Source organism: Ochotona princeps, chromosome 6 (genome assembly GCF_030435755.1).
Source record: "Ochotona princeps isolate mOchPri1 chromosome 6, mOchPri1.hap1, whole genome shotgun sequence".
Taxonomy (NCBI): Eukaryota; Metazoa; Chordata; class Mammalia; order Lagomorpha; family Ochotonidae; genus Ochotona; species Ochotona princeps.
The window spans coordinates 43829175-43855333 of record NC_080837.1 but is presented as its reverse complement, the minus strand read 5'-3'; the positions used below and the strand labels follow the sequence as shown (position 1 = coordinate 43855333).

At 43.3% G+C, this 26159-nt stretch overlaps 1 protein-coding gene across 1 annotated transcript in view; it reads right to left on the bottom strand.

Moving 5' to 3' along the window:
- RYR3 (ryanodine receptor 3) overlaps positions 1-26159 on the bottom strand; it is a 602723-nt gene that overhangs the window by 79740 nt on the left and 496824 nt on the right. The window contains exons 49-63 of the mRNA XM_058666116.1: positions 24816-25036; positions 18997-19087; positions 17085-17225; positions 15461-15624; positions 13348-13426; positions 10973-11062; positions 9900-10046; positions 9638-9700; positions 8449-8524; positions 8180-8303; positions 5765-5880; positions 5239-5306; positions 4245-4366; positions 918-967; positions 461-521 (exon numbers count right to left, since the gene is read on the bottom strand). Coding sequence (XP_058522099.1) covers positions 461-521; positions 918-967; positions 4245-4366; positions 5239-5306; positions 5765-5880; positions 8180-8303; positions 8449-8524; positions 9638-9700; positions 9900-10046; positions 10973-11062; positions 13348-13426; positions 15461-15624; positions 17085-17225; positions 18997-19087; positions 24816-25036 — 1613 coding nt within the window. The remainder of the gene's footprint in view (positions 1-460; positions 522-917; positions 968-4244; positions 4367-5238; positions 5307-5764; positions 5881-8179; positions 8304-8448; positions 8525-9637; positions 9701-9899; positions 10047-10972; positions 11063-13347; positions 13427-15460; positions 15625-17084; positions 17226-18996; positions 19088-24815; positions 25037-26159) is intronic.

Here is a 26159-nt window from a genome sequence, read left to right as displayed (position 1 = left end):
TGAGAACCCCATCAAGGTTTCCTGTGTGAGCAGCAGGAATCCACCCACTGCTGCCTCATAGGATGTGTATTAGCAGGAAGCCAGAGGCAGAACCGAACCCAGTTGCTCTGAAGGGGATGCAGCATCTTAACCGGGAGGCTACACACCCTACCTGTAACTCCTTTTGTTGTGCAGAATTAGATATGAAGTGCTACTTTCCCACATGATATACTTCATCTTTGGAAAAATGAACTGACCAAATGTCGAACCTATAACTTCTAGAATGATACGACACAGGCTCTACACCAGGTGAACTGGAAGCAGAGTACTAATTTTCTCCTTGTCTTGTTTCCCCTCTAGTTCAACTCCAGCAATGACTTGTCTTCAGTACAGCTATCAGCAAGATGTAGGACTCAAAGAGGGGGTCTTGAGAAGTGATCAGAAAAAAAAACCCAAACCAAACAAAACTGGGCAGACTCACCTTGTGTCCAGCGTCTGTGCTAAGATGTGAAGACAGCTCACCATTGTAGTAGAATCGCTACCTAGAATAGGAAATACCACCTGTGACTCCTTGAGCCATCCCACCTTTCTTTCAAATGCAACCTTCTCAGTATGCACCAACTGCAGCTTGGCATAATTAACAACCAGCGCACCCAGTGCCAGGCCTGTATTTGGGGACAATGCATTTATCTCCAGTCTGACACGGCCTCTGCTTAGAGATGGATGCCAGAGGCAGAGTCTGAAACACTCATTGGTGTGGAAAATCAGAGCTGTTAAAGGGGTAGAGAGGTCATTTATCATGCTTCAGACCAATTTTCTGTGGCAAATTTAGGTGACACCTTAGTCCCCAAGGCTCAGGTTGTCTGTGGGAGCCACAAATAAAGGCAAAATACAAGCAGGGGATAATTACAGGGAGAAGTACAGCCTTTAGCACTTACCGAAAAGGGAAATTCTGTGTCTGACAAGAGCAGCAAGTTTGCAGAATAGGCTGAAGTAGGAAAAAAAAATTAACAATTCAGAGTGTCACAGAGGCTCAAGAAGTACTTTCCCTCATTTCCCCACAGCACAAGTTGGCATCACAGGAAGCTGTGCTATGTTCCTCTCAAAGAATCCTTTGGACTGCACTCAGGAAAATGTGAGGGTCACACTATCCTGCTGGGGAATCTCAAAAGTAGCTTGCAGGCAGCTCCAGCTTCTTGAAAGCAATATTTTAGCAATACTTAGAATATTTTAGAGTGATTCAGTGCAAACTATCCGTTGCTATGGGGAACCATGTGTGGAAATGTTCATTTTCAATGTTTGGGAAAAAAGAAAACATTGAAAGAAAACATGTTACAATGGGTTACACACCATTGTGTAGCCTTCAACTGCAGCTGTAGAACCAGTGTGAGGCTGTTCAAAAGTTGGGGTTGGAAAAAATGTTAATGGTTCAGGTATGGGGTGGGACACAACATTTTAGGAGAGATATTTTTCTCTGTCATCTCATTAGCTATGGGCCTGACCAGGTTGCTGTCCCAGTTGGGTCGTGGGACACCTTGACCTTTTTTCACCCACATTTTCTACCATGAGACCCTCTAAAGGTTCAGCCATGCCTCATTGCTTGACCTCTCCACAGAGGGTCTTGTAGAGTTATAAAGGAGCTCTCTCAATGCTTCTGAGCAAGCTGCAGATGGACCCCAGCTGGTGTGCTATGGTCATCATGAGACCTGTGCTGCTGGTACTTCAGGGAGGAAATTCCTAGAGCCATGACATTATCTGACCCGAGCATGGCTAGACAAGAACTTACCAATTCCTTCGGAAAGTACTGGAACAGAAAGAAGGAAAGCAGAAAAAACAAAAACAACCCAACAAAAAACCAACCAAACCAAACACCTGTGTATAGGCCATGGTCTCTCCATAGTGAGAATGAGCTGAACTCACTCCCAACCTCTCACTCATAACTAGCCATGGTTCTTTCTCCTTGACCCACATACGGCAGTGTCTTGTTTAGAACAATGAAAAAGGAGAAGAAACACATCCTGAAGGTTGGTGGGGATGATAACTTACTAATTTTTAGATTTTTTTCTTTCCCCTTAATACCCTGGCTGGCTCCTTCTACGTTGTTGTCCACTAGAAATATCACAGCCAAAGTCCCCATGGTTTGTCATTAGATCTTGCATGGAAATTGTTTAGAACCCCCAGGCCCACAGCTTAAGAGTTAACATATTTCCTAATATGTTAGCAGAAAATTGCAGCCAGAAAGTGTGAAATGCAATGTGGATGGCTGCTTTTGTTCCCTTTGCACAGTGCTTGTTATTTCCAGAGATTCGTCTTTGAGGTGAAGCCGAGATCTGGAAGAGCGAACAAACCACCCTGAGGAATGTGTATCTGTGCTGTGCCCATGAGAGGCTGGGTGTCTCGGCAAGGTCCCTGAACTGATTTTCACCCCAGCCTTCTCATCTGTCAACAAAAAGGAATCACGTGACTGTTAGCTTTCAGAATTAGGGGTGGACAAACACCTATTTCAGCTGTGAGCTTCCAAGTGGACACATGCTCTGCATAAACAACAAATCATGCTTCTCTCACTAAAGCAGATGGTTGGGTTGCTTGATCCTAATGCTAACATGGCTCTTGTCCCAGACAGGAGTGCTTTCTTTTGCAAGTTGAGCCCAGAACCTGAAATTTTCAACAGCTGATCCCCTATGGAGTCCATGATTTAAGTGGAAACATTGCTCTTAGTCCTAAGTTATAAAGGCAGAGTCCCCAGGTGCTTCCCCTCCATTTTAGGGTTCTGAGGTGATAAAGGCATCCCACAGAGTCTACAACCTGCAGGTGAATGAATGGCATCATTTGCAGAAGAGGTGCAGCAAAGATCACAAGAAAGATGAGTCTGGCAAAGGTGAACACATCCTGGGCAAACACGACTGCTACTATGGAGGGTGGCAAGCACAGCAGTGTGTTTGAAAGCTATTTGCAAGGTCTATCAGCTCTATGTCGTACTCCAGCTGTGACAGACAGTGCCTGGCTGAACAAATGTTACATTTCCATGAATTGATAGTCTAAGAAAAATAGATGTAGAAGTCAGACACACCTGCCCTCTGTTGGACCTTCTGAATATTCTGCTTCATCCTCATGTTCCTCACTTCTTACCAAATACACTGGTGTTCCCTGAAAATGCTTACATTTTGGGTTGGAACCTTGTACGGAAGGTATTTCATTTTGATCACACAGGATTTCATCTGCCTTAAATGAGATTAAGTAACTATTTGGTGCAAACGGCACAACCTATGGATAGAGATGACTGGGTTCTGCTTTGACTTACCACCTGGGTCACTCTGGGCATTGGAGAAAAACTGGTTGAGTTTCAGTTATTTCATATGCATATTGGAGACAGTAATACACAGGCAGCTGGTAGAATTTTAAACACTGTGATACTTTATAATGATGCTTATACAAATGAATAGTAACTTTTTAGTGTGAGAAAGTGAGCCTAGACTCTAGCCATGATAAGCTTCTCATAAATATAAGCTTAGCCTTACAGTTGAAGATCCTCCAAAAGATGATGATATTTAATGGCTGAGCTCTTATAAAGTCCACTGGTTCCTGCCAGTGGGTGCTGAGGAAAGAGTGGATAGAACATTTTCTTTAGCATTTTTAACTCTTGACTATTTAGAAGTCTATTCTATTCCTAGGCTTTCAAAAATCAGAGACAGAACCCAAGACAGGGTGAGTCCATCTCTTAGGCTGACCATGAAGCAACTCCACTGTTCCATTAAGGTATCCACACGTTATGGGCAGGGGGATGGACAGGGAGAATGTGGCGTTTTGGCGGAATTTTTTTTTTCTTATTAGGAACTTACATGGAATTACACCTGTTACAGATTTCAAATACGACTTTTCATACCATAACTTGTAAGATCTGCTCTTTTGTCTTCTAAAAACTTTAGGATGAGACTGAAAACAGAGTCTACCTGTTTCCAATGTTGTACATTCATTTCTCCCAAGTTTTAGAATGACCTTCACTTTCTTCTGAATGTTGTTGTGGGACAGAAGCCGAAGTGCATTTTTAAACCTTTCCAAACAGTGATTTCTCTTAATTGCTGAAGTATTAGAGATAGGTAGGAATATAATTTCTTTCAAAGTAAGAATGATAACCAAAATCTTTGAGACACCAGCACTCAGGCCTTGCTTCATTCCTACAAAAGACTCACCATTTAGTCCGCGGAATCCTGGTATTTTATGTGACTCCCTTCAGTATCATGACTTTGTTTATTGGGCAGACTCACCTGGCCACCATTTCTTTCTCTTTATGGGAGGCATACCCACTGCTACTGAGCGGCTTCAGAGGGGATGACAGGAAGTAGAGGCGGTGATTGGTGAAGTATTGGTCAACCAGTGGGAGGAGAACCTGGAAAACCCAAGGTATATCAACTTCCAGGAAACCAATTGAAGTTCTTCTTGTAGTTCTTTTTAAAGTGTTCATTTCTGAGTAACAAGTCTCTGAATGCTGGTCTTGTGTTCCAGGAAACCCTATGGTTGGGTCCCTGTGCTGCAACATTTTCTCTTTATATGCCTCAAATAAGAGACCTTGGTAATACATGAAAGGAGAGGGACACTGACAAACAGCCAAAGCACTGTGTGTACTGCCCTGAGTCAGCATTGTAGAGGAGGCCCACTGGGACTCCTGCACTCAGGGGTGTGGGTGTGTGTGTGTGTGTGTGTGATTGTTTAACACTGCCAGCATTCTGTTTCTGCTTCTCAGAGCAAGATGACTTAATGTCTTCTGTGTTTTTAGTATCCTTAGGATGGTTGTATAGATGAGACTACTCACTGGATCCCCTCGCATTTCAGTTGGGTGGAGGGCCAGCCACTTAGAGAATGGGTTGATTAGCATCCTGTGCAGCTAAAAGAAGCTAAAATGACTAAGTTGTGCACATGTGATTAGAACTTCAAAACTGAATTAGCTTGTCCTCCACTTTCCCTTTCTTATCTCCCACAGATGTGTTATGAATACACCAGTTTGAGCCCCCTGTCTGGAGTTGTCAGAATCCCAAGGGAGAGAAAACTTGGGTCCCTGGGTCATGGTGTGTGGCTAAGAGGGCTATATATCTCCCTGGACAACCATCTACCTCAAGACTGTTCCAGAACAGGGAAATAGGCATGTGTCTCATGGAAACCATCGGATTTTTAGAAATGTTTGCTGAACCAGCCTAACCTATACTTTAAATAGTAGAGTTCTTAAGGAGAAGATAATTGGATTAAGTACAGAGAATCACTTACTTTGGCAAAAAATTTGATCTCTTGGTCATGGGGAGACTTTTCTGTTTTCCCACTACTGACAATGGCTTCTACAAAGACACAAGCAACACAACGCTGGTTGGTTAAAAAAAGAACAGAAGAATCGCAGCATTTTAGAAACATAGCGGCTTTGCTAAAGACTCCTAAAAGCCTTATGCGATTTCATAAAATATCTTATATTTTACAAAGTGCTTTATAATCATCATGGTTAGTGATTGTGTCAATTTTCTAAGGCCTTTACCCTCTTCTCTACCCACAAGAAAGCAACTTCAGGGAGTTTGAGTCATAAGTCCACAGTAACAGCTCAAAAACAATGAGGAGCTTAGAACAGGCTGTTACAGGGAGAAATGACAAAACATTCAAGAAAATCCAGCAAGGAAGCCAAGGACTTCTTTAAATGGAGGGAAAGCATGTCAGCTATTGTTTCCTCCTCAAAATCGCAGGTGTACATGAATCATGAATGGTAGGAAAAGGCCATTCCTTTGTGGTACTTCACAGCAATACTTACCCAAATGGGCAATAAACTCTTGAGCAGAATCGACGTATTTCAGGATCTTCTTCAAGAACTTATAGGCGAACCTCTTTTCCATGGAGAAGGCATCCAGCTCCATGTCCTTTATGCCTCTAGGTTTGAGATGGGCACACCCAAGGAAGTAACAGAGACAGCCATGTGACTTTGGGTCATCATCCATCCTAACCAGGTTGACTTGAATCTCCAAACACTCATGGTTTTTCTGGCTTAGCAACACAACTCATTATTTGAATGCTGTCCCTTGGCATGCAGAATCTGACTTTGTGAACCTGTACCATGTGGTTACAATGTCTGAAAAGATGTCTCAGAAAAATCTCTAACATTCATTCTACAACTACTGAGATGGGGAGAAATCAGAGAAGAAAACAGAAATCTCTCCTCTTAGGAGAGTTAAGTTATATGATGTACATGTTTTATAAGTAGAATACAAAGGTCATGGTGTTCGAGCAGTACGTTTTATGGAAAGAAACCAATTAAAGCAAGTTGAAAGGGCCTGGGAGTAGAGGAGAAAGGGTTTTGCGGATTTTGGTGTTAAACAGAGTGGTCAAGGTTGGTCACATCAGGAAACTGACACTGAAGTAAAGGCTTGAAGATGAGCTGGAAACTGTGTTACATAATACAATGTAATTAATGAATTAAAAATAATAAATAAATTAAAAAAAAGAAAAGAAAAGAAGATGAGCTGTGTGGACATATGGGGAAGGAGCTTTTCAGGCATAAGGAGCAGAGAATGAATGTGTTCTGGATAGGATCTTGTATACCAAATAGAAGGAATATGGTAGAGAAGACAATTTGGGTGGACTAAGAGAGCAAGCATCCAGAGGGATGTAAGGAAGGCAGTGCAGTCTATCCTTAAAATTTTATTCTTGCTGTGAGATGAGTAATTATTGGAACTTTGGTTAGAGAAATGACGTATACTCCAACAGAATCATTCTGGTTGGTATGTTTAAAGTTGACCATAAGGTTATAAGCAGGGATCCCAGAAAGGAGGTTATCTTAACATAGTGGTGAGAAATGGTCAGATTCTGGGTATATTTTAAAGGTAAAAGCATTAGCAAGTCCTGAAGGATTAGATGTGGTTGGGAGAGTAAGAGGAGTCTAGGCTTGAACAGTTGGAGAGTGGGTCGCCATGGGAAAACTGAAGATACAACAGATCTGAGGAGGTGGTAGGAGGACCCAGGAGCTCTGGGTGACAGGGATTGTGTGTGATCCCCTCTACACCCATGTACTTATCACCGTTCCTGGTACACGGTAAATAGATACTCAGGATACGATTGTAGAATTCACTGATTTTTCTCCTTTACAACCCTCCCTGATTTTTAGTTAAGAGTAAAAGAGAGTTTTTCACATACGGGATCAAGTTAATTATCATCAAATCACACTGCACATTCATCTTGGTGTGAAGGACAGGATTAAAATGATGAGGGGAGTCTTTCTTGTATGTTTCCCTGGAGGCTGTCTCCTGCTGGCTGACCTTTCTGGTTCAACAATACAGCAAATAACTCTTGTTATTTTTTCATATGAGATACAATAGTTATATTTATATAGAATTGTATTTTTATTTTTTGACATTCAATGGCAAGACTGCTGTAGGAAACTAAAAAGATGAAAGAAGAGCTTGCTCAGCAAACATTTTCTTGAAGGAAGAATGGTTCCATCAAAACAGAAAATACGACCTTGTTTCTCATTCTACAAGGGCTCAGTGAGCCCATAAGAAAATAGACTGTTCCTTTACTACTTCAGACCCAAATCATCCCCCAAAGACATTCCTCTACACAATTTTGGCTTACGTACTCTTGAGATAAAATGTCCTAGGAAAGCACACGTATTTAATCTCCCTAATGGAGTTGCATTTCATTAAAATCAATTCTCTTTGTTCAAAGACTTTTATATCAGGCATATTTGCCACTGCCATCATGTAATTTAATCAAATATATTAAATAATAAACTATGCAGAGAACTGATGATTTATGAAATTAGGCTGCAGATTTAGTGAAGACCAACAACTGTGGGCTTCCAAATGTACAATCTTTAAGTGAGGTATGCGTGAGACAACTCTCAAACAGAGGAAACTTAAAAAAAATTAGAATATTGTCCTTAAATTATTTTACATGTACTTCAAATTCTCAGCCCCAAATCTGAGGCTTTAATGAAGTACTAGGGATGTGGCTTACAACTCCAATGGCTAGAGTGATGTACAAAAAGGAAAGGCCTTGCACCCTAGCTCCAATTTATTAATGAGTACAGACACAATGCTTTTAACTCATTTTCAAAGTCGCAGGTGCTATCCTTCTCCCAATGAGCTTTAGCAGGCAGTTAACTTAGTGCATGGAAAGGAAGAGACCTCACCCACATGCCGCGCCACTGACAATCATTTGGTTCATGACTTACCTAGAAACTATAACACCATTCACTTGAAGGAATTTGAACAGGTCCTGTGCCTTTTCTCGGTCTCTGAATTTTTCCTTGGCAGTCAGGGTATCATACGGTACCAAGAGAGGATGAGTGCCACCACCTAGAGTCAGTGAGGTAAGAGATGACATGTTTGTCTCTTCCTTTGTGTCTCTGGGAGAACACACCTGCCCCCAGCTCATCCTCCTGTGAACATACCCACCTCCCTTAGTTCATCTTCCTTGGGGGATGCTGTGAACCAGGCTTACCTTTGCTCTCTAGCTCCAGCTTCTTCTTCTTGGCCCAGATATTGTGATAGTTCTCAGCCACAACTTCCACCATTCCCTAAATCATGGCAAGGAAACACAAGTCAAAGAGGAAACAGACAAGGAGAATGGCTCACTATCTGACAGGCTATTTTGGGTAGTTCCAGGGACAGAACACCATAGAATGCTAACAGCATCACTGCTGAGAGCCTCCCTTCATTAATTAGTCTGTGCTTATGCACCTCATTAGTTTTATATCTTTCCATGCACACAGACAATGATTTCTAATTCCATCCTTCCCTTGTAACTTATTATCCTGGCAGTTTGATGCATTTATCAGAAACACATTTCCAGTAGGAACCACAGGCTAGCAGCTTTTTACTCATTCTAAGAGTTCAGTATCAAACTTTTGACCTGAGACAGGGAGCAGTCAGTGTTGGTCAAAGTCTCGAATTCCTTAAAGCCTTTAGCCAAACAAACTCTAAATAGCCACATCTTTGAGAAAATTATGGTACATAAAATTTGCCTATTAGAATTCGTGTCGATATGGTTCATGGAACATCAACCCATTATGAAGGATGCATTTTGGGAAGAGACTTTCTAGAAGGTGCAGCGCTTGGGTTGATAGATTTTCACAGCTATCACTATGTGTAAGTAAGGAGCAGAGAAGGAAGCAGCTTAGGGTGTTGAGTTTTACCTCCATGTTTCTGTGTCCCTTTGTTCAGCAACAGTTGCTAATCTGTGCTGTTACAGGGAACTTGAACAAACCTGTTACGGGATATGTATGCTGTCTTTACAGTTTGGTGGACTCACCTGGACCAAGCAAACACCTCAAATCAGGGGTCAAATGCTGTGGGCTTTCTCTTAATGTGTTGGGCTTTGAGTTTTGATGGAGCAATTTGCTGACTGTCCTTCTTCCTGAGACAGCACTCCTTTTAGCATCCTCGAAAAAAGTATCCAGCACTATGCTTGCAATGGGGGAATCTCAACTGAACTTGAACTGTGGTTATGCAACAAGGTGGAGGAATCCACCATGGTGGGAGGGTTTGGGGAGGGGTGGGGAGAATCCAAGTACTATGAAACTGTGTCACATAATACAATGTAATTAATGAATTAAAAATAATAAATAAATAAATAAATAAAGTATCCAGCACTCAAGGGGTTCAGCTATAGGGAAGGCATCAACACTGACCTGGAGTTCTCTGGAGAGCACAACATTGGACAGGTCAAGGGGGACAGGATTGTAGCTATTACCCTAGGAAAGCAGAGCAGGATTTATGGGGTTTGCCACTGTTTTTTTTTCATCAGCATCCCCAGCTTTAGTTGTCAAAGATGTGTCCCCCCGGGTCTCCAGGGTTCACCTTAGAAGTTTTCACTTACATTACCCCAGGGAGGTAGTCCCCAGATTCTCTGTCCTATGGGCCTACCTTGGCCTTGGGGTGTGGCTGTCATACCTGGCTGGTCTGGGACACACTTCGAAGCTTCTCATTTTCCCGCTGTTGAACCAATGCTTCACCCTCTTTAGTCCTCTCTACTGTCCAGCCCACAGCCAGCATGGTTTTCAGGGACTCTCGGGCAGGCCAGCGATAAATTTCCTTCTCCTGGAAGACAGCTGGGCTAGAAGAGCTTTGCAGAGCACATCTATGCATTCTGACCGGCCTGTCTCCCCATGGTTGTTGGATCCCAAAATGAAGAGCATGCTAGAAAGCTCTGGCTCTTTCTTACCAGGTCAGACTAGACCCAGTAGAGTCTCACTTGATTCATATAATTAGGCTTCTTGATGCTTTAAAGTCTAAGATCCCATGGTTTCTTGGCTTTGAAAGGAATATATCAGGCATTATAGATAAGATCCACATTTTGTGGATTAAGAGGAAGCAAGAATACCAGCATGATTCTTCACATTCTATTCATTACTCAAGACAGGATATTGTCAAGATGTATTGGACAAAGCTCTACTCTGAGGTTGGGAAACCCAGTTGTTTAAATTTAGGCTTTCTTTATCAACACTGAAGTTCCTAAATGGTCAGTGTGCATCAACACACACAGTGCCTTTGAGCTTAAACCATACAAAAAGTTCTAGAACTTCTTGCAAATTGGGGAGTTAGCATTGATTTGAACCACATTTCTTAATTTACCAGGAGCAGACCTGTTCTATTTCCTTGGAGAGTCCCTTCCTGTATCAGAAGTCATTTCCATCTAAACTTTCCTCTAGCAATTCACTGCTTCTGCCCCTTGCCCTGCCCTAAATCTAATTCAGGTGTGGGAAAAATATAAGTGGATTTTGGACTAGCAAATGTGCACAGCACAGCGCTTCTTCCACCAAAGGGTTCTCAGAGTCAAAAACCAGAACATAAGACTAGGGTCTCAGACGCTGGGTGTGGGGCTACTGCTCCACTGGCAAGTGCATGAGCAGCTCACTGAGTCCTAGAAAGATTCTTAAGGACTGGAGCATACATGCACTCCACACTCCTCTGAGGAATGAGATGGATGGCTACCCAGAGTGTGCTACCAGAGGTCCTCCTCTTACCTTCTCTGTCAAGGTCTTGAAAGGCCTTATTAGTGGGTGGGTCTTCACATTTTCATCCAGGGAAATTCCATATTTCCAACCACTCTGACTCTGTAGAAATATTCTCAATTCAAACATCCATGGCACTCAAAGGGTCCTGCTCTCTGAGAAGATCCCTGCTTCTATTTTCACTGAATGAATAGAATGACAGATGGTGACAGGGCTTGGAAACCCCATCTAATTGATCCTTCAAGGTCATCAGGCCCTCCGCCTCCCAAACTTGAACTCTGCTCTTTTATTTCCTCTTGTTCCAGTGGCTGTCCCCTCCACTGTTGTGCTTGTGTTTCAGGCCCACTTAAGAGGCCTGAGAACAATGCTTTTCGGCTCAGGGTGGAACACTCACTGGAGGAACAGGAAGCAGGGCTGAAAGGTCTTCTGCCTGCTGTATACGGAGTGGGGATGGGATGTCTGGTTTGCATTCTTGCCTGTCAACCTCAGAATAAACATTTTATCACTGATAAGTGACAAATAGCAACATTTCCAGCCTCGCCTGTTTTCCTAATTCCCAAATCTATCCAAGATTGGATGCTACACAGGTACCTCTCAACATGCCTGAACTTGGTAGTCGACTATTCTGAATGACTCCCTACCCTTAAGAATGAGGTGATAAAAGACGTATATCTGAGAAATCTGGGGGCAGTGCCACACTGGAGCTCATGCATGAATGGATGTTTAGCAGATGAGTTGCTGAATGGTGCGTCACATGTCTGACTGCTGAAGGGCTGCTGGCACAAATGGAGGACGTGTTCATACACGTGCAGTGTCAGTAAGAGATGGGCCTGTGGCTAGAGGGCAGAAGATGAAGGGACAGATGAGGCTACAGATGGTAGTAGAGGTTAGATTAACCAGCACCTATCAGGTCCTGCTAAGGATTTTGATTTTTATGTTAAGAAAAGCTTGAAGTTGTTAAAGGAATTTAACAAGAAGCAGCAGCAAAGGTGAATGACTTGTTTTGCATTCTGAAATCATCACTGGCTTGCAGTATGAAGAACAGAATGGAGAAAAACACATAGGGTGAAACCAACAAGGAAAGCTGTTTTTATTTTGATAAAATACATTCAATATTTTGATAAAAATAATTGTTTTGATAAAAGATGATGGCAGCTTGAACTAAACTCACAGTGTGGGGATAGAGAGAGTAGGTAAGTTCGAGGGAGGCTCAGCGTGTAAAATCTGCATGGTTTAGTTATGGACTGGGAACTATGTCTTCCTCCTACTTCATGGGTTAGCCAAATGGAAAATATTCTTAGAAAACATAGATGCTCTAGGGTAAAGTTCACTAACCAGTAGCCTTGGACCAAATCTACCTTTCTTGCTGTATTTTGTAAATAAAATTTTCTTGGAGCACAGGTATCTTCTGTTCGTCTACAGCTAGTTTTGTGCTGCATTGGCAGAGATGAGCAATTCTGGTTAAGACTGTATGGCCTACAGAGCTTCAAATGTTCACTAGCAGAAACAGGTTTTTGATTTTCGCTGTAGAGCTATAAGAGCCCATTCCACAGTTACAGTGGGTGATATTATTATCAGTCCCAAAGGAGGATTCATAAAAAAACATGAGCTGAGCCCAGATTCATATGGTAGTCCAAGACTTTCCCTATTGAAGACATTGCATTCTTCAAGGCTGTGGCTGTCTGTGGCTTGGTGATGGAGCCACATCCATCATTCCAAGCTGGAAGCTGCACTGCAGCTGAGCTATGTCCCTAGTCCTTTACTGGCTGCCCACAGAAATCCTGGATGTCTTTGGCACCGTCTTTCTATGATGCCTGCCAGCATTAAAGCTGACATAGCAATTAAACTTATTAAGGCAGCTTGACCTCATGTGGTGAGGAATTTTAAACACCAGATGGGCAGGCTTATTAACAAGGGAGTATCTGGAAGTTCTATTGCTGTCTACCACAGGACGATGCTTATGTTTTCCCTAGAATAAAATTCAACTTCCTAGAAAGGGTAAGGTTTCCAATGTCTTTTCTCTGTTTTCAATACTCTATACAAAGAAAAAAATCAAACAAAACCTTCCTCATCCCCAGTAGGCATTTATATAAAACTCATACAAGTACACGCTAAAAACTCCAGGAAATACAATGTTAAAAAAAGAAGAAGTTAAACTTCCAAATTAATCCTTTTCTTGAGAAATACAGAAACAGCATTAGCAGCTGCCACAGCCCATGTGTCTGACCTATACCAACTCTGGGAAATGGCTGCTGAGAAATAACTAATGCTTTTGGCACCATGAGCTGTCACTTAGACAAAGCAGGCAGATTTCCAGGATTCAGCCCTTCAATGTTCTTGGACTGTTTCTTCTCCCTGACAATTGTCACTTGGATGATAATCCCTACCTTGTCACAGGCCCATTTATCATGTGAATGCTCAGCATACTTGGTGACAATGTATTCCAATTTTTCTGGCAAGGAAAAACTGAAATGAGAAAAAAAATTATGATTTTCTAAGTACTTTAACCAGGCATGGTAGAAGACGGCTGGAATTAACAGGCAACTTGTTAAAATTTGGATTTCATCAACTGGTTCTCCCCAGTGCTGAAGCTACACCAGCCATGATTGTGACACCACTGAGCAGAAATGGCACTGCAGGGTGAGGTCACAGACATGTCTAATCACAGGGCATCTCTGCAAATGGACACTCTCCAGCTAATGAAATGTTTCTTGGTCCTGGAAGAACCATGCTGGCTCTTGGGCCAGGCCTGTCCAGGTTAGACAGTGAGATTGTCTTCCAAAGTAACTGGCCTGCCAACCTATACCTTTGAGGTAGCAATGGCAGCAATGGTAGCTAGAGGATCGTATGCTAGAAAATAGTGATTGCCTACCTTTTTAGGTTTAGTGACTATGGTTACACAATGGAATTTTGGAAGTACAATAGGAACCTGCCGTTTCTGTTTTCCCTGTAGTTTATCCTTCGCTATGTTGGTAGCAGCAACTGCACTGGGAACTGTCACCAAGGATAAGTCGACAACTAGGAAAATCACACTCATTCTCTGTGGGATCTGAATCTTGAATTGGGCAAGACAAGGGTAGCGAACTTCATGAGGTGATTCATCCCAAGAGGACAGGGAAAACTTCCCATTTGCCCACTTGCCTTGGGGACAGGCCTTCCACGGTGCCTTTCCTTGCTGAGGTTAATCAGCCTCACATAAAGTTTTGTTAATTCTGGCAATAAAATGTTTTCTCCTTAAGTTATCCAACATTAGACCTCATTTCTTATGATTCCCAAAGAAACACACTGATGTCAGAAGTACATTTAAAGAAATCAGAACTCAACATCATTAACACATTTCCATAGTAGACTGTTAACTCATGTTCATAGAAGCATACATCATTTTTTCTTCCTTTGACACATTAGTGTTGGGCAAAATTCTGCACAGACAACAGCAACCTCCTCTTTGGTGCCAGCTTGGTGTTTCATCATGCCCCTTATTTTTAACTTCAGGCAGGTTCAATTCTTCTTCCCATCATTCTTTCAGATCAAGGCTCCATCTGATGGAGCAAGTACTAAATTATCCAAAGATGAATTTTATATTATCAAAGCTGAGAATGCAACAAATGGCTCAGGCTCTCATTTGAGAACACAAGGCTCACATGAGACCAGCCTTGTTTTTTCTGCTCATTCTGGAGCAGTTTTGGAAATTTTCATTTAAAACACACCTGGGGATAAAGCGGACAGCACAGCACATCTTCACAACTGGTGTCAAATCACTACAAAGCAAAATGGACCAATATTGTTTCCCCAAAGGATAAGTTAATCACACCTGCACGGCCTATTCAACATCACTGAGGAATATTAGAGAATCAGAGAGAGAAATTTAAAAGTTATATTGTATCCAAAGTCCAGCATTCCTTAACATGGTAAAGAGCAGGTCCAGTCTCTTTCACAAGGATCTTATCCTATTTTGCCATAAAATTTGAGAACTTGCTAGAGTTCAACTGAGTGTTATTTATGGAGTTGTTTTCATGTATGACGTTATTAGAAATGGTCTAATTCACAAACAGCGAAGATTTTGTTTAAAAAACTCATTAATAAATTAGTTGCATCATTTGTCAGGGTGGTTCCACAAATAGTTGCTACCTAAGGAAGCATATTTGTCTTACAATTATGAAAATCAACTCTACTCTCCAAAATAAAGGTGCAGGGTATATTATGATACAATGGGAGACTTGAAAAAAGGAAAATGGAACTGAGACATGTGCTTATTTTAGTGTAAATTCTTTTTCTTAAATTCACACATAGGTTTTCAGAATACACAAGAACTTTTTGCAAAATCCTCCTATAATCAGACATGCAAGGAGAAACCCTATGTTTGTTGATCTGTGATGGCTTGTGATAGGACTTGTGGCATCAAGGAAAAAGATGAACAGTATTGGCATGGCAGAGTAGTATTCTTGCACCCTTCCGAAGGGACAGAACAGAAGACCCGCCTAAAGAGGATTCTGGACTCACTTTACAGTGTTGATAGGTTTGGGGTCAAAGTTGCCATCAGCATCCACCGAGACCTGTTTTTCCAACGTGGCTGTGATCCTGGTATCTAAATAATCAGGTGGCAAGGCCCCGGCTATGGCACTGAGACAAGAGAGGGACATTCGGAAGAGATCCGGATCATATTTCTGTGAGGAAAGACAAAGACCATGTTAGTAGAGAAACCAGAACCATGGCTACCAGCCACCACTATCAGCTGAAAATAAAAACCAAATATGTGAAACTGTGCAGTTTAACCAAAAATGGAGGATGCGTAAGCCCTTTAATTCTCTCTTGTTGGAAGAAAAAATGGTAAAGCCCTCAAGACACCATGTCCTTTAGGCACGAAAGTTTTGAGCCAAGATCTAAATCATAACATCTCCCAAATAGTTAATTTTAAGACCACTGAAGGGCTCAGGTGGCTCTTATCAGGCCAGAAAACTTGTCTGCCAGGAACGGTTATAGAAACCGATCCAACTTCTGACTGGAGAGGACTTAGCAAACTCCCAAGTCAGGAGGGTCATACGCTGATATCATCAACAGACTGCATACATTTCGAGATTGCATTCTCCCTCTTGAATCAGGTCAGGAATGAGTATCTGTTCAATTACAGAGTTAGGGACAGATTTTTATCTGCTCATACCAGGCCAGGGGAATCGGGGGTAAAGGGAATGATCAAATGTGGGTAAAGAAGTTAGACACCTGCTCCAGACTTCTCTGAAAAACTTAAACCAACTCAATTCCGATCTGCATATCTGGTGACCTCAGAGATATAAATAAATAGGGTTAAGGGAAAGTGTGACAAAGTCTGAGAGTCGGAGCTCTATTTTAATCAACTGTTCTATAAATTTGATTTCTCAGGCTCTAAGATCTCACTTGGGGGCTGGTGTTGCAGTGCAGCAGCTTAAGCCACTAGCTGTGATGCTGGCATCCCATGTTGAAGTGCTAGTTTGAGTCCCTGGTGCTCTGTTTCTAGTCTATTTCCCTGTTAATGTGCTGGGAAGGCAGTGGAATATGGATCAGTCTGGGTCTCTGCTATCCATATGGGAAATGTGATGGAGTTCAGGGCTCCTAGTTTGGCCTGGCCCAGTCCTGACCATCATGGCCATTTGGGAAGTGAATCAGCAGAGAGATCATCTTCCTGTACTCTTTCTCTCTGTTACTCTGCCCTAAAGAAGTAAAATAAATCCTTTAAAAACCTCACTCGGCCTCCTCCCCAAGTGGGTGTGGATGAAGAACCTTCCCAGAATGTGCTCCAACCTCCAAGTGCATGCCAGGTGCTTTTTTCCTCTTGGCTTGAGCCTGGTCAAGGCTGACAGTCATGTTAGGTCAGGTGGAAGAGAATGAAGGTAAGCTTAGTCATCAAGCCTGGAATCAGGGAATCGTTTTCCAGTTGACTTTGGGGAGTGTTCTCACGCAGCTGTGCAACTCTGGCAAGCTGGACACCTGTCCTGAGAGTCTACCTCAGTGTGAAATGAGGATGATAGCTCTTATTGCAGAGGGTTGGGTAAGAATCAGCAGGACATGAGGGTGAGGCACTTGGCCCATTAGCTAAAGAGATGCTTGTCCTTATCTGTGTATGGGTCACTGGGTACACCTGTCACCTTACCCTGTGGGAAAGCGAGTCAAAGATCCCCCAGAAGAGCTTCTCCGTTAGGTGCAGTTCTTCCTCCACGGCAAGGCCGTAGCTGCCCCAGCCGGAAGGCAGACAGTAGTACTTCCAGCACTGCTCAAAGTGGTTCGTCAGAAGCTGGGAGGTTCCAAACAGGATTGCACCAATAGGAGGAGGCAAAGGAAACCCAAAGGGCATCAGAAACATGCAGGGAAGAAGAGGACAGTAGGAAGAAATCACCAGCCTGAAATCAACACTAGAAGCAGTTTGGGGTGTGTGTGCAGAGGTCTCTCACATACCACAGGGAACCATCATCCGCCATGCCTGGGAAGCTCCAGCCTATATGGAGTTTGCATAACTAATTCTTGTGTTCCCAGCGCTGTGCCCACAGCAGTTACTGGGAAATGAACAACTAAGTGTCCTTACTTCTGATGAGGAAATGCTACCCTCTGGAGTTGTTTCAGAAGTCAGGGTTGGGAGGAATTGCTCTTGAGCCACTAGTTTATGATTCTGGACAATCCTACAAAGGGGACCCAGGGTAGCAAGTTTTGAGTATGAAGGTTGTTCTCTATGCTAATGACTCCTGCAGGGCTCCCCCCTCGTCTGAGCCCTCTGATAACCTGGTGCTGTTCAGGCAGTTTCACATTTGGCCAGAAGAGGGCAGAAGAGCATTGATAAAGCTGCATCCCCCACTGCTATGAAATGTCAAAGGGAGCTTATTGAGTGGCATCAATGATCTCTTTTTAGGAGCCACCTCCTGTTGACAGCAGGGGCTTACAGCCAAAACGATGCCACACTGAGCTGTGAAAACAGTGGCTGTTAGCTAAAGTACCTTTGGAGATGAAAACACACCATGGAACCTCTGCAATCAATCCCACTGACTGCTTTATGCCTGGCACAGAGACGATAAAACCCATGTTTCTGGGAATTCTGGCTATCCTAATAACATTTTGGAAATCCTGGCTTGACCTAGTTCTGAATAGGAGAAGTTCAAATCCCTAGGCAGGGAGTGGGCATTTTATTGTAGTGGCTGACACCTGTGCCTTGTATAGGCACTCGGGTTCCTTTCCTGGCTCTAGTCCTAAAACCGGCTTCCTATTCAGACCCCCAGAGGCAGCAGAAACAGCTTTAGGAATTGGGACTGAGTTCCGTGTTCCTGAATGAACTCCCTGCCCAGCCCCACCCATGCAGGTATTTGGTGAGTGAGCCAGCAACTGGCACTGGCTGTCTCCACTTCTCTTCTCACAGATAAAAATCACTTGGGAAACTTTTCTAGTGTGGCTGGTTACTGCTGACACTTTGAGAAGCACTAATATAGTAAGAGTCTTGGCATAAAAGATGAAAACATGGCCCTTTTTGGTGGGTGGTTGATTCTGGCACCACTTGGGCCCAGATGCTCCCACGAGTGATAAAATATTTATAACTTATCAGAAGCATCAGGAATTAGGCAACAAGGAGTAGGTTTTGTGTCTTTTCATTAATAAAGAAAAGGAGGGAAAAAGAAGTAGAAAATCCAAGGAAATGATCCATTACAAAGATACACAGCATGAAATGATAGGGAGTATAGAAGACACAGTTTAGTGTAGTTGAGTGAAAAAGCACAGAGCCTTCAAAACTTTGAGACTAAAAATGTTCTGGAAACATGATTAGGTTAGGGGAACGCTCAAGATCTAAGTCCTTTTGCCAATCTTTTCCGAGTAATAAGCAGTAAGTAGAAACTATTCAAGGGAAATTGGAGTAGCTAGTTAATCTAGAGAAGGGGTTTGGTTTTATGTGATGTGTCTTCTTAGCTATCAACATACAGCAGCAAATACCATGAAAAAATTTTCTTCTCAAATTGCAAGCACCTCATAACACAACTGATTTCCTGCAAAACAGGCTCTGTTTCTGTGATAATAGTGATGTTTACCTTGAGAGGCATTTTGCAATATTCATTGAGTTGTGGCACATCAAAAACGAGACGTCGCAGGAGTTGCTGTAACATGGAAGGCCTCAAGTGACTGCAGCATGGAATTAGAAAAAATACAGTAAGAAAAACCATTAAAAAATAAGGGAGAAGGACTGAAACATTCAGTGATAAGGACAAACTAGGAACAGATTTCAAGACAACTGTAATAAATGACAAGAGAACTTTAAAATTGAATTTGGCAGAAATTCAGAAAGAGGGAGATGTGCTAACAATTTGGGATTGGGTCCGGCGGCGTGGCCTAGTGGCTGAAGTCCTTGCCTTGAACGCCCCGGGATCCCATATGGGCGCCGGTTCTAATCCCGGCAGCTCCACTTCCAATCCAGCTCCCTGCTTGTGGCCTGGGAAAGCAGTCGAGGATGGCCCAAAGCTTTGGGACCCTGCACCCACGTGGGAGACCTGGAAGAGGTTCCTGGTTCCCGGCATCGGATCGGCGCGCACCGGCCGTTGCGGCTCGCTTGGGGAGTTAATCATCGGACGGAAGATCTTCCTCTCTGTCTCTCCTCCTCTCTGTATATCTGACTTTGTAATAAAAAAATTAAATCTTAAAAAAAAAACAATTTGGGATCGCTAAGATTCAATTCCAATCACCTGTGACAAAATGTTCCAAGCTCTATGCATAATTATAATATAGTCACTGAATACACAGACCATGAGAAGATGAAGTTAATCCTATTGTCATCTCGAACAGCTGGTGGCAGAAGCAGTAATCAGCTGTATTGGTGGAATCTGAGGCCACCTGTTGGCGTGACATCAAGTCTGTAGCCCTCCAGACACTGATTAGCTCATGAATTCTCACTATCAGAATCATTATAAAGGTGAAGGCTTTGTTCCCAAACCAACAATTAAATTACAGTGTCAAAGAAAGGAGTGGAATTTGACTTAGCAGGTAAGCTACTTATTAAGATGTTCTTGGGTTTGATTGCACACTCTGTACTCTAGTTTCCTGCTAAAGCAGACTCTGGAAAGCAGTGGTGACAACTCAGGTAGTTGGGTCCCTGCCCTTGGAGACCTGGATTGAGTTCCCAGCTGGGAAGCAGACATTTGGGGAGCAAACTGCCATGTGGGAGCGCTCTCTCTCTTCCGCTTTCTCCCTCTCTTGACAAACTTTTCTTGAGCCAAAGAAAGAACTGATAAGCAATACTGATGTAGCTTTTATTTTTAGGTTTCTAAACAGAGACAGGAAGATCTTTCATGCACTAGCTCATTCCCCAAGTGGCCACAATGGCTGGGGGTGGGCCACTTGGAGCCAGAAGCCATAGGCTTCCTCTGGGTTTCTCGCCTAGGTGCAGGCCCCCAAGCTTGTGGGCCATCTTCTACTGCTTTCCCAAGCTATCAATCAGGAGCTGGTTCAGAAGTGGAGCATCTGAGGCTTGAGCCATTACCCTTACAGGACGCTAGCATCACAGGCAGTAGCTTTACCCGCTACACCACAATGCTGGCCCCAGTTCTTCAACTTGTAGAAACCTAGCAGAACCTATGGATTCTCTGCAGAGGAAGTGGCATGCAGGTACCGCATGCACACATACACACTATTCGCCATGTAAGTTCACTTCATGACCTCCTGCATTCCCTCCATAGGTGTAGAACAAACTATGGAAGCAAAGTTACCAAATATGCTGTTAAATGTCACAATGCCAGGTAAGAATTCCTTGGCGGCATCTATAACCACAGGACAGATACACGGAGAGCAAAACTCCTCTGTTTCACCATGTTTCCTAGAGTTGGCCTTGTGATAAAAGGCCCTGAGGGTGAAAAGCCTAAGTAAAAATATACCAGGCAGTCATTTATTCTTGAGTCGCAAAATTAGTCAAGAATTCTCCACAGTATTATTCAGCTGGTTAGCAATTACCAACTTGAATAAAATCAAGGAGTTACTATTAGCTTATAATTTATTAAAAATAAACAGTAAAACAGTTTATTTTACTGTAAAATATCAGTTTGTCTGCTGAGTTCAGATTTATCCAAATTTATACAAGATTTATACAAGATTTGCAGCCACTACTGCTCCAGTTCCAGGCAATTAAACAACTGACATGGACAGAAAGCACTTCTTTTCCTGTAAACTCATTCTTTTATTCCCTTTGTCAACACAGAGAAGGTAAAATCCCCAAAACACAAATAATCCTCATGCTTCCTTTTGAAGTGGCAGAGTAGAAAACCTAGGTGACCTATAAATTCCTAGAGGTTTAAGAATATATTTGCCATGAAGGAGTCGGAGGGAGGAACCTGAACAGATCCTCTGACAGGACACTGACTCTACAAATAAACGCAAGAAGCATGGAGGTAAATAACCCAGAAGAGGCTTTGGAATGTGACCCACTGGAATACACTTGGCTCGGGTTGGGGCAGACCAGGCTGAATCGGTTCACGTCATCCACTGGCAAGCCCAAGTGCTGAAACTGTGTGGGGGCCTGGCCGTGTTTGGTTGCGATAAAAAAAAAAAAAAAAAAAAAAAAAAAACAGTACAAAACACAAAATGCCAAGGTGAAATGGCCTGTGCTAGCAGGGAATGCAACACCCGACCAGCACTCCTCCCACTGGTTTAGGTGAGGGACAAGAGTGTGATGGGCAGAGCCGGGGAGAGATGCGATACTCATTGGTTCCAATAGAGGTCGGGGCTCAGAAGAGAACCAATCCAGGGGTTAAAACCATCAGCTGATCGGAGTGATGGACGGTGGCGGGCACTGTGCTTACTAGTAGTACATGTAGGAGCCTGGACTGGGAATGCCTCAAAGTTTTTTTTAGGGGGATTCCCCTGAACAAAATGGAGGAATCAAAGCATTAATCAAAAAAAGATGGAAAATGGAGTAGATGAATCAACCACCTCAGCTTTATGCTTGCAGCGGAAAACTGGACAAGGGGAAACCCTAAGACGGACTATGTCAATCAGTGGACTCTGCACCAGCCTCATCATACCTGGACTGTTGCTGATGATATGTTGGTGCTTCTAATTGATCGAGGTGACGCTCTGCTGGCTCTGCCTACAAACCTGAGAGGGCCTCCCTAAGAGGCGGTTGAACTTGAACTGGACAAGTGGGATGCTGGACTCTGTATGGTGTAAACTTTTAATTAGGGAATCTCAACGGAACTTGAGCTGTGGTTATGCATCAAGGTGAAGGAATTCATGATGGGGGAAGGGTTTGGGGTGAAGGGGGGGGAATCCCAGTACCTATGAAATTGTGTCATGTAATGCAATGTAATTAATGAATAAATGAATATTTTAAAAAAAAATATATTTGCCAGGGCCCAGCGCAAAAGCGTAGTGGTTAAAGTCCTCGCCTTGAACGTGCCAGGATCCCATATGGGTGACGGTTCTAATCCTGGCGCCCCACTTCCCATCCAGCTCCCTGCCTGTGGCCTGGGAAAGCAGTCGAGGACAGCCCAAAGCCTCGGGACCCTTCACCTACGTGGGAGACCTGGAGGAAGCTCCTGGCCCCTGGCTTTGGATTGGCTTAGCTCCAGCCATTGCGGCTGCTTGGGGAGTGAATCATGAAACGGAAGATTTTCCTCTCTGTCTCTCCTCCTCTCTGTGTATCTGCATTTCCAATAAAAATAAATCTTAAAAAAATATATTTGCCAAGCATGGTCTCTTTTCTGAGTCCAAAAACATTCTAATCAGCTTGATTCTCTGCTTATTATTATAGTGTTCCTTGAATGAATGAAATGGTGTTAGAGTTAACCCACTGCCTAGAACAGGTGCCTCCCATATTGAAGTACCAGTTCTAGTTTCAGCTTCTCCACTTCTGATGCAGCGCCTAGCTAATGCAGCGGAAGATGGCCCAAGTACTCTGGTGCCTGCCACCCACTGGCCACACCTGGACAGAGTTCCTGGTTTCTGACTCTGGCTCAGCCCTGGCTACTGCGGCCATCTGGGGAGACAGTGGATGAAAGCTCTCTCTCTCTCTGAGCCACTACACCTCTCAAATAAATAATGTAAGTCTTAAATACAAAGAAAACAGATATAAATTAACGAAGTGTTTGTGACATGTGGGGTTGAGATTTCCCTTTTTAAGAAATTTTATTCCTAGCAGACAACTTTAGAGCAGTTTTAGATTCATAGTAACCTTGAGAGGAAGGCAGAGAGTTCCCATGTAACCTCTGTTTCAACACACCTACAGCCTTCCCCGCAAGCACCATCTCTGCTATGGTGGGACATTTGTTACAGATTAGCATGTCATTACCATCCGAAGTCCATGGTTTACATAGGGTTTGCACATGGTATTGCACATTCCAAAGGTTTACACAAATATGGAATGACATCTATTCACCAATACAGCATCATACAAGGTATTGTCTCTGCCCTAAAGCTCCTCTGTGTTCTGCCTGTTCATATTACCTTCCCTCACCCCTGAAACCCACCAGTCTTTTTCCTGTTTCCATAGTTCTGCCTTTTCCAAATGTCATGGAATTGGAATCACGCAGCAGGCCAACTTTCACTTATTAATATGCTTTGAAGGTTCCTACATGGCTTTAAAGCTCCCTTCTTTTTAGTTCTGAATAAGATATTATTCCCTTGTCTGGAAGGACTGTAGTTTTCCCATTTGCCTACACAAGAGAATTCTGGCTGCTTCCAAGTTTTGGCAACTGTGAATAAAGCTGTTGTAAATACCTGTGTGCAGGATTTTGTGTCAATGTGATTGTGAATTCCTTTGGTAGACACTGGGGAGCACCATCACTGGACTGCACATTGAGGGTATATCTAGCTTTTGAAGCACCTACTAAAGCAGTCTTCCAAAGTGTCTGCACCATTATGCAGTACCACCAGCAAAGAGTGAGAGTTCTTCCTGGTACATGCCTTTCCCAGCAATTGGTCTTGGCAGTGTTCTGGAGCTGGGCTCTTCTAAAAGGTTTGTATGTCATGGCCCCTTGTGGCTGAGGGTACCTTTCAGCTGCTCTCCTAAAAGGATTGCTGAGTTGTGGCTTCAGCTCACCAGTGCAAAGAGACGTCTTCTGGGGACCAGGAAACAAGTCACTCAGTTAAAATTGGAACCGCAGCTTACATGGTCTCTAAGGCAGAAGCCTGTTGATCCTCTCCCTCTCTCTCTGGGGCAACTTAAAACAGTGATTCTCAATTTTGGCTGGAAAATTTCAAAAGGTAGAGGCTGGAATTCCAGCTCCAGAAGTTTTGAGTTTGGGTGTTGGGTTGTAGACTGGGCACTGGGATGCTGATTGAGGAGCTCACATGTGATTCTGACATACTTCACACTCCAGATCATGGTCGAAATTACGTCCCCGACATCTGCTACTGAGAGGACTCCTCCTCTTTTGATATTATGGCTGATGTGAAGTCTGGAAGGCCCATGGCCCTCACAGGGTGAATTCTCTACTGCAACCGGAGATTTGTATTTTTGTTCCAGGTCTTGGGAGGCCTGGAAGTGGATCCTTCTGATTCATACTCTTAAAGTCTGGCTTCTGTGGAGAAGTTCACTCGTTTACATGGCAGAAAAATCTGTTTCTGGCTCTAATCTATGATCTGAACAGTTCATTCTTCACCTGGACACCGCATGCCTGAAAGTAGCCAACCCTAAGAGCTGAAGCCTGAACCATGACCCTCTCTTTCCCACAATGCAAGGAACCTGAGGAAGGGCTTGTGGCAAACTAGCTTTGGGACAGCGCATCCTCCCGCTGAGGGGGACAGCCAGTGGGTGCCAAAGGCTGGGGCACATTCTTGGGTTGTATTACCAATTTTTAGCTATTCAGTTAAGTGTGTTTACATGGACACAAACACAGAAGTCAAAAACCCACAAGGGGGTACTTACTTGCAAATGGCAAGCAGACATTCTTCTATGGTGTCCCGCTGTGCCTTGGTGAGGGATCGTCCCTTGGAAAGCCTGTATATTGTCTGCAGTGTGGAATCGATCAGAGAGGTGTAGTGTTCTGTTCCAGCAAAGAGGGGGGCACACCTTGTAAGCAGCGGGAGCACGGCGGAGCAGATGTATCTATTGAGTGCCAGCGCGGCCTCTGTAGTGCTGAGAGCAACCTAGGGGATGGGGGCGGGACACTGTTATCTCCCCAGGAAACAGTCAGACCTGCCTTTGTGCCCTGACTTTCAGAGGATGCAGGTCTCTGCTTTACAGCAAAGGACTGAAGAGCTTTCTATTGTATCAGACTTACTTGCTTTCCACATTTCAAAAGAAAAAAAAAATACGATTTAAGGAAAAAACAACAAAAAAGAAACAAAGCCTGGCTGGCTGATCCTTCCTCATCCTAAACCATCCTGTAAACCTTAATTTCACGCAAAAAAGAACCACACATCTATATTAAGGCTACCTGATGGCATGTTTAGTCCAGTAGTCTTTGTACTTGCAAGTAACGATGCTGGGCTGTGTGTTCAGTTGTAGCTCTTTCTTCACCTGTGTGGGACTTACTGATTGTTCTCTTGTACTTTTATGATTAGAGGCCACACAGACACCCAGTTATGGACTTTGTGACAGCTTACAGGGAGAGTGAACTCTGACCACAGTCAGTTCATTTATGAGAATTTGATACATGACACAACAGCACACTCACCAAAGGAAGTTAACTTTGCATGGGGAAAAGCATGAACGGAATTGAAGAGAGGCCTCTAAAACTCTGCTGTAATTTTTGCTCAGTTTTCTCTTTCATTTGTTGGCAATGAACAGGCTGAATTTGTGCTCGCTTCGGCAGCGCATATTACTAAAACAGGCTGAATTCAAGGACAACCCAGTGAGTGGCACTGAGGTGGCCAAAACATGCTTTAATTACCATTTTCAAAACTGGGACAACTTCAAAAGAAACCTTGAGATCCGCAGATTAGGTAAATATTATTTCCTGTGGTTACAATAGTCATTCTATCTCTTATACTTATTCTGCAACTTAAAAATACAAAGACTGGTTTCTTGGACCTTTTCACATTTCTGGGTATTTGGACATTTCCATGTCTTCAGAAAGTTTCAGTAATTATGCTAGAAGAACCATGTATCACTCTTAAAACGAAGAAGAACAGAATCATGACTCTGTTGGCTTGTCTGCTTTCAAAGGAGAATGGAAATGTCTGCTGCAGGACAGAACACAAAACCTCCACATCTTAGACTGTGCTGGGACAGGCATGTGACCGAATGCCACATGCTAGCATGGTATTC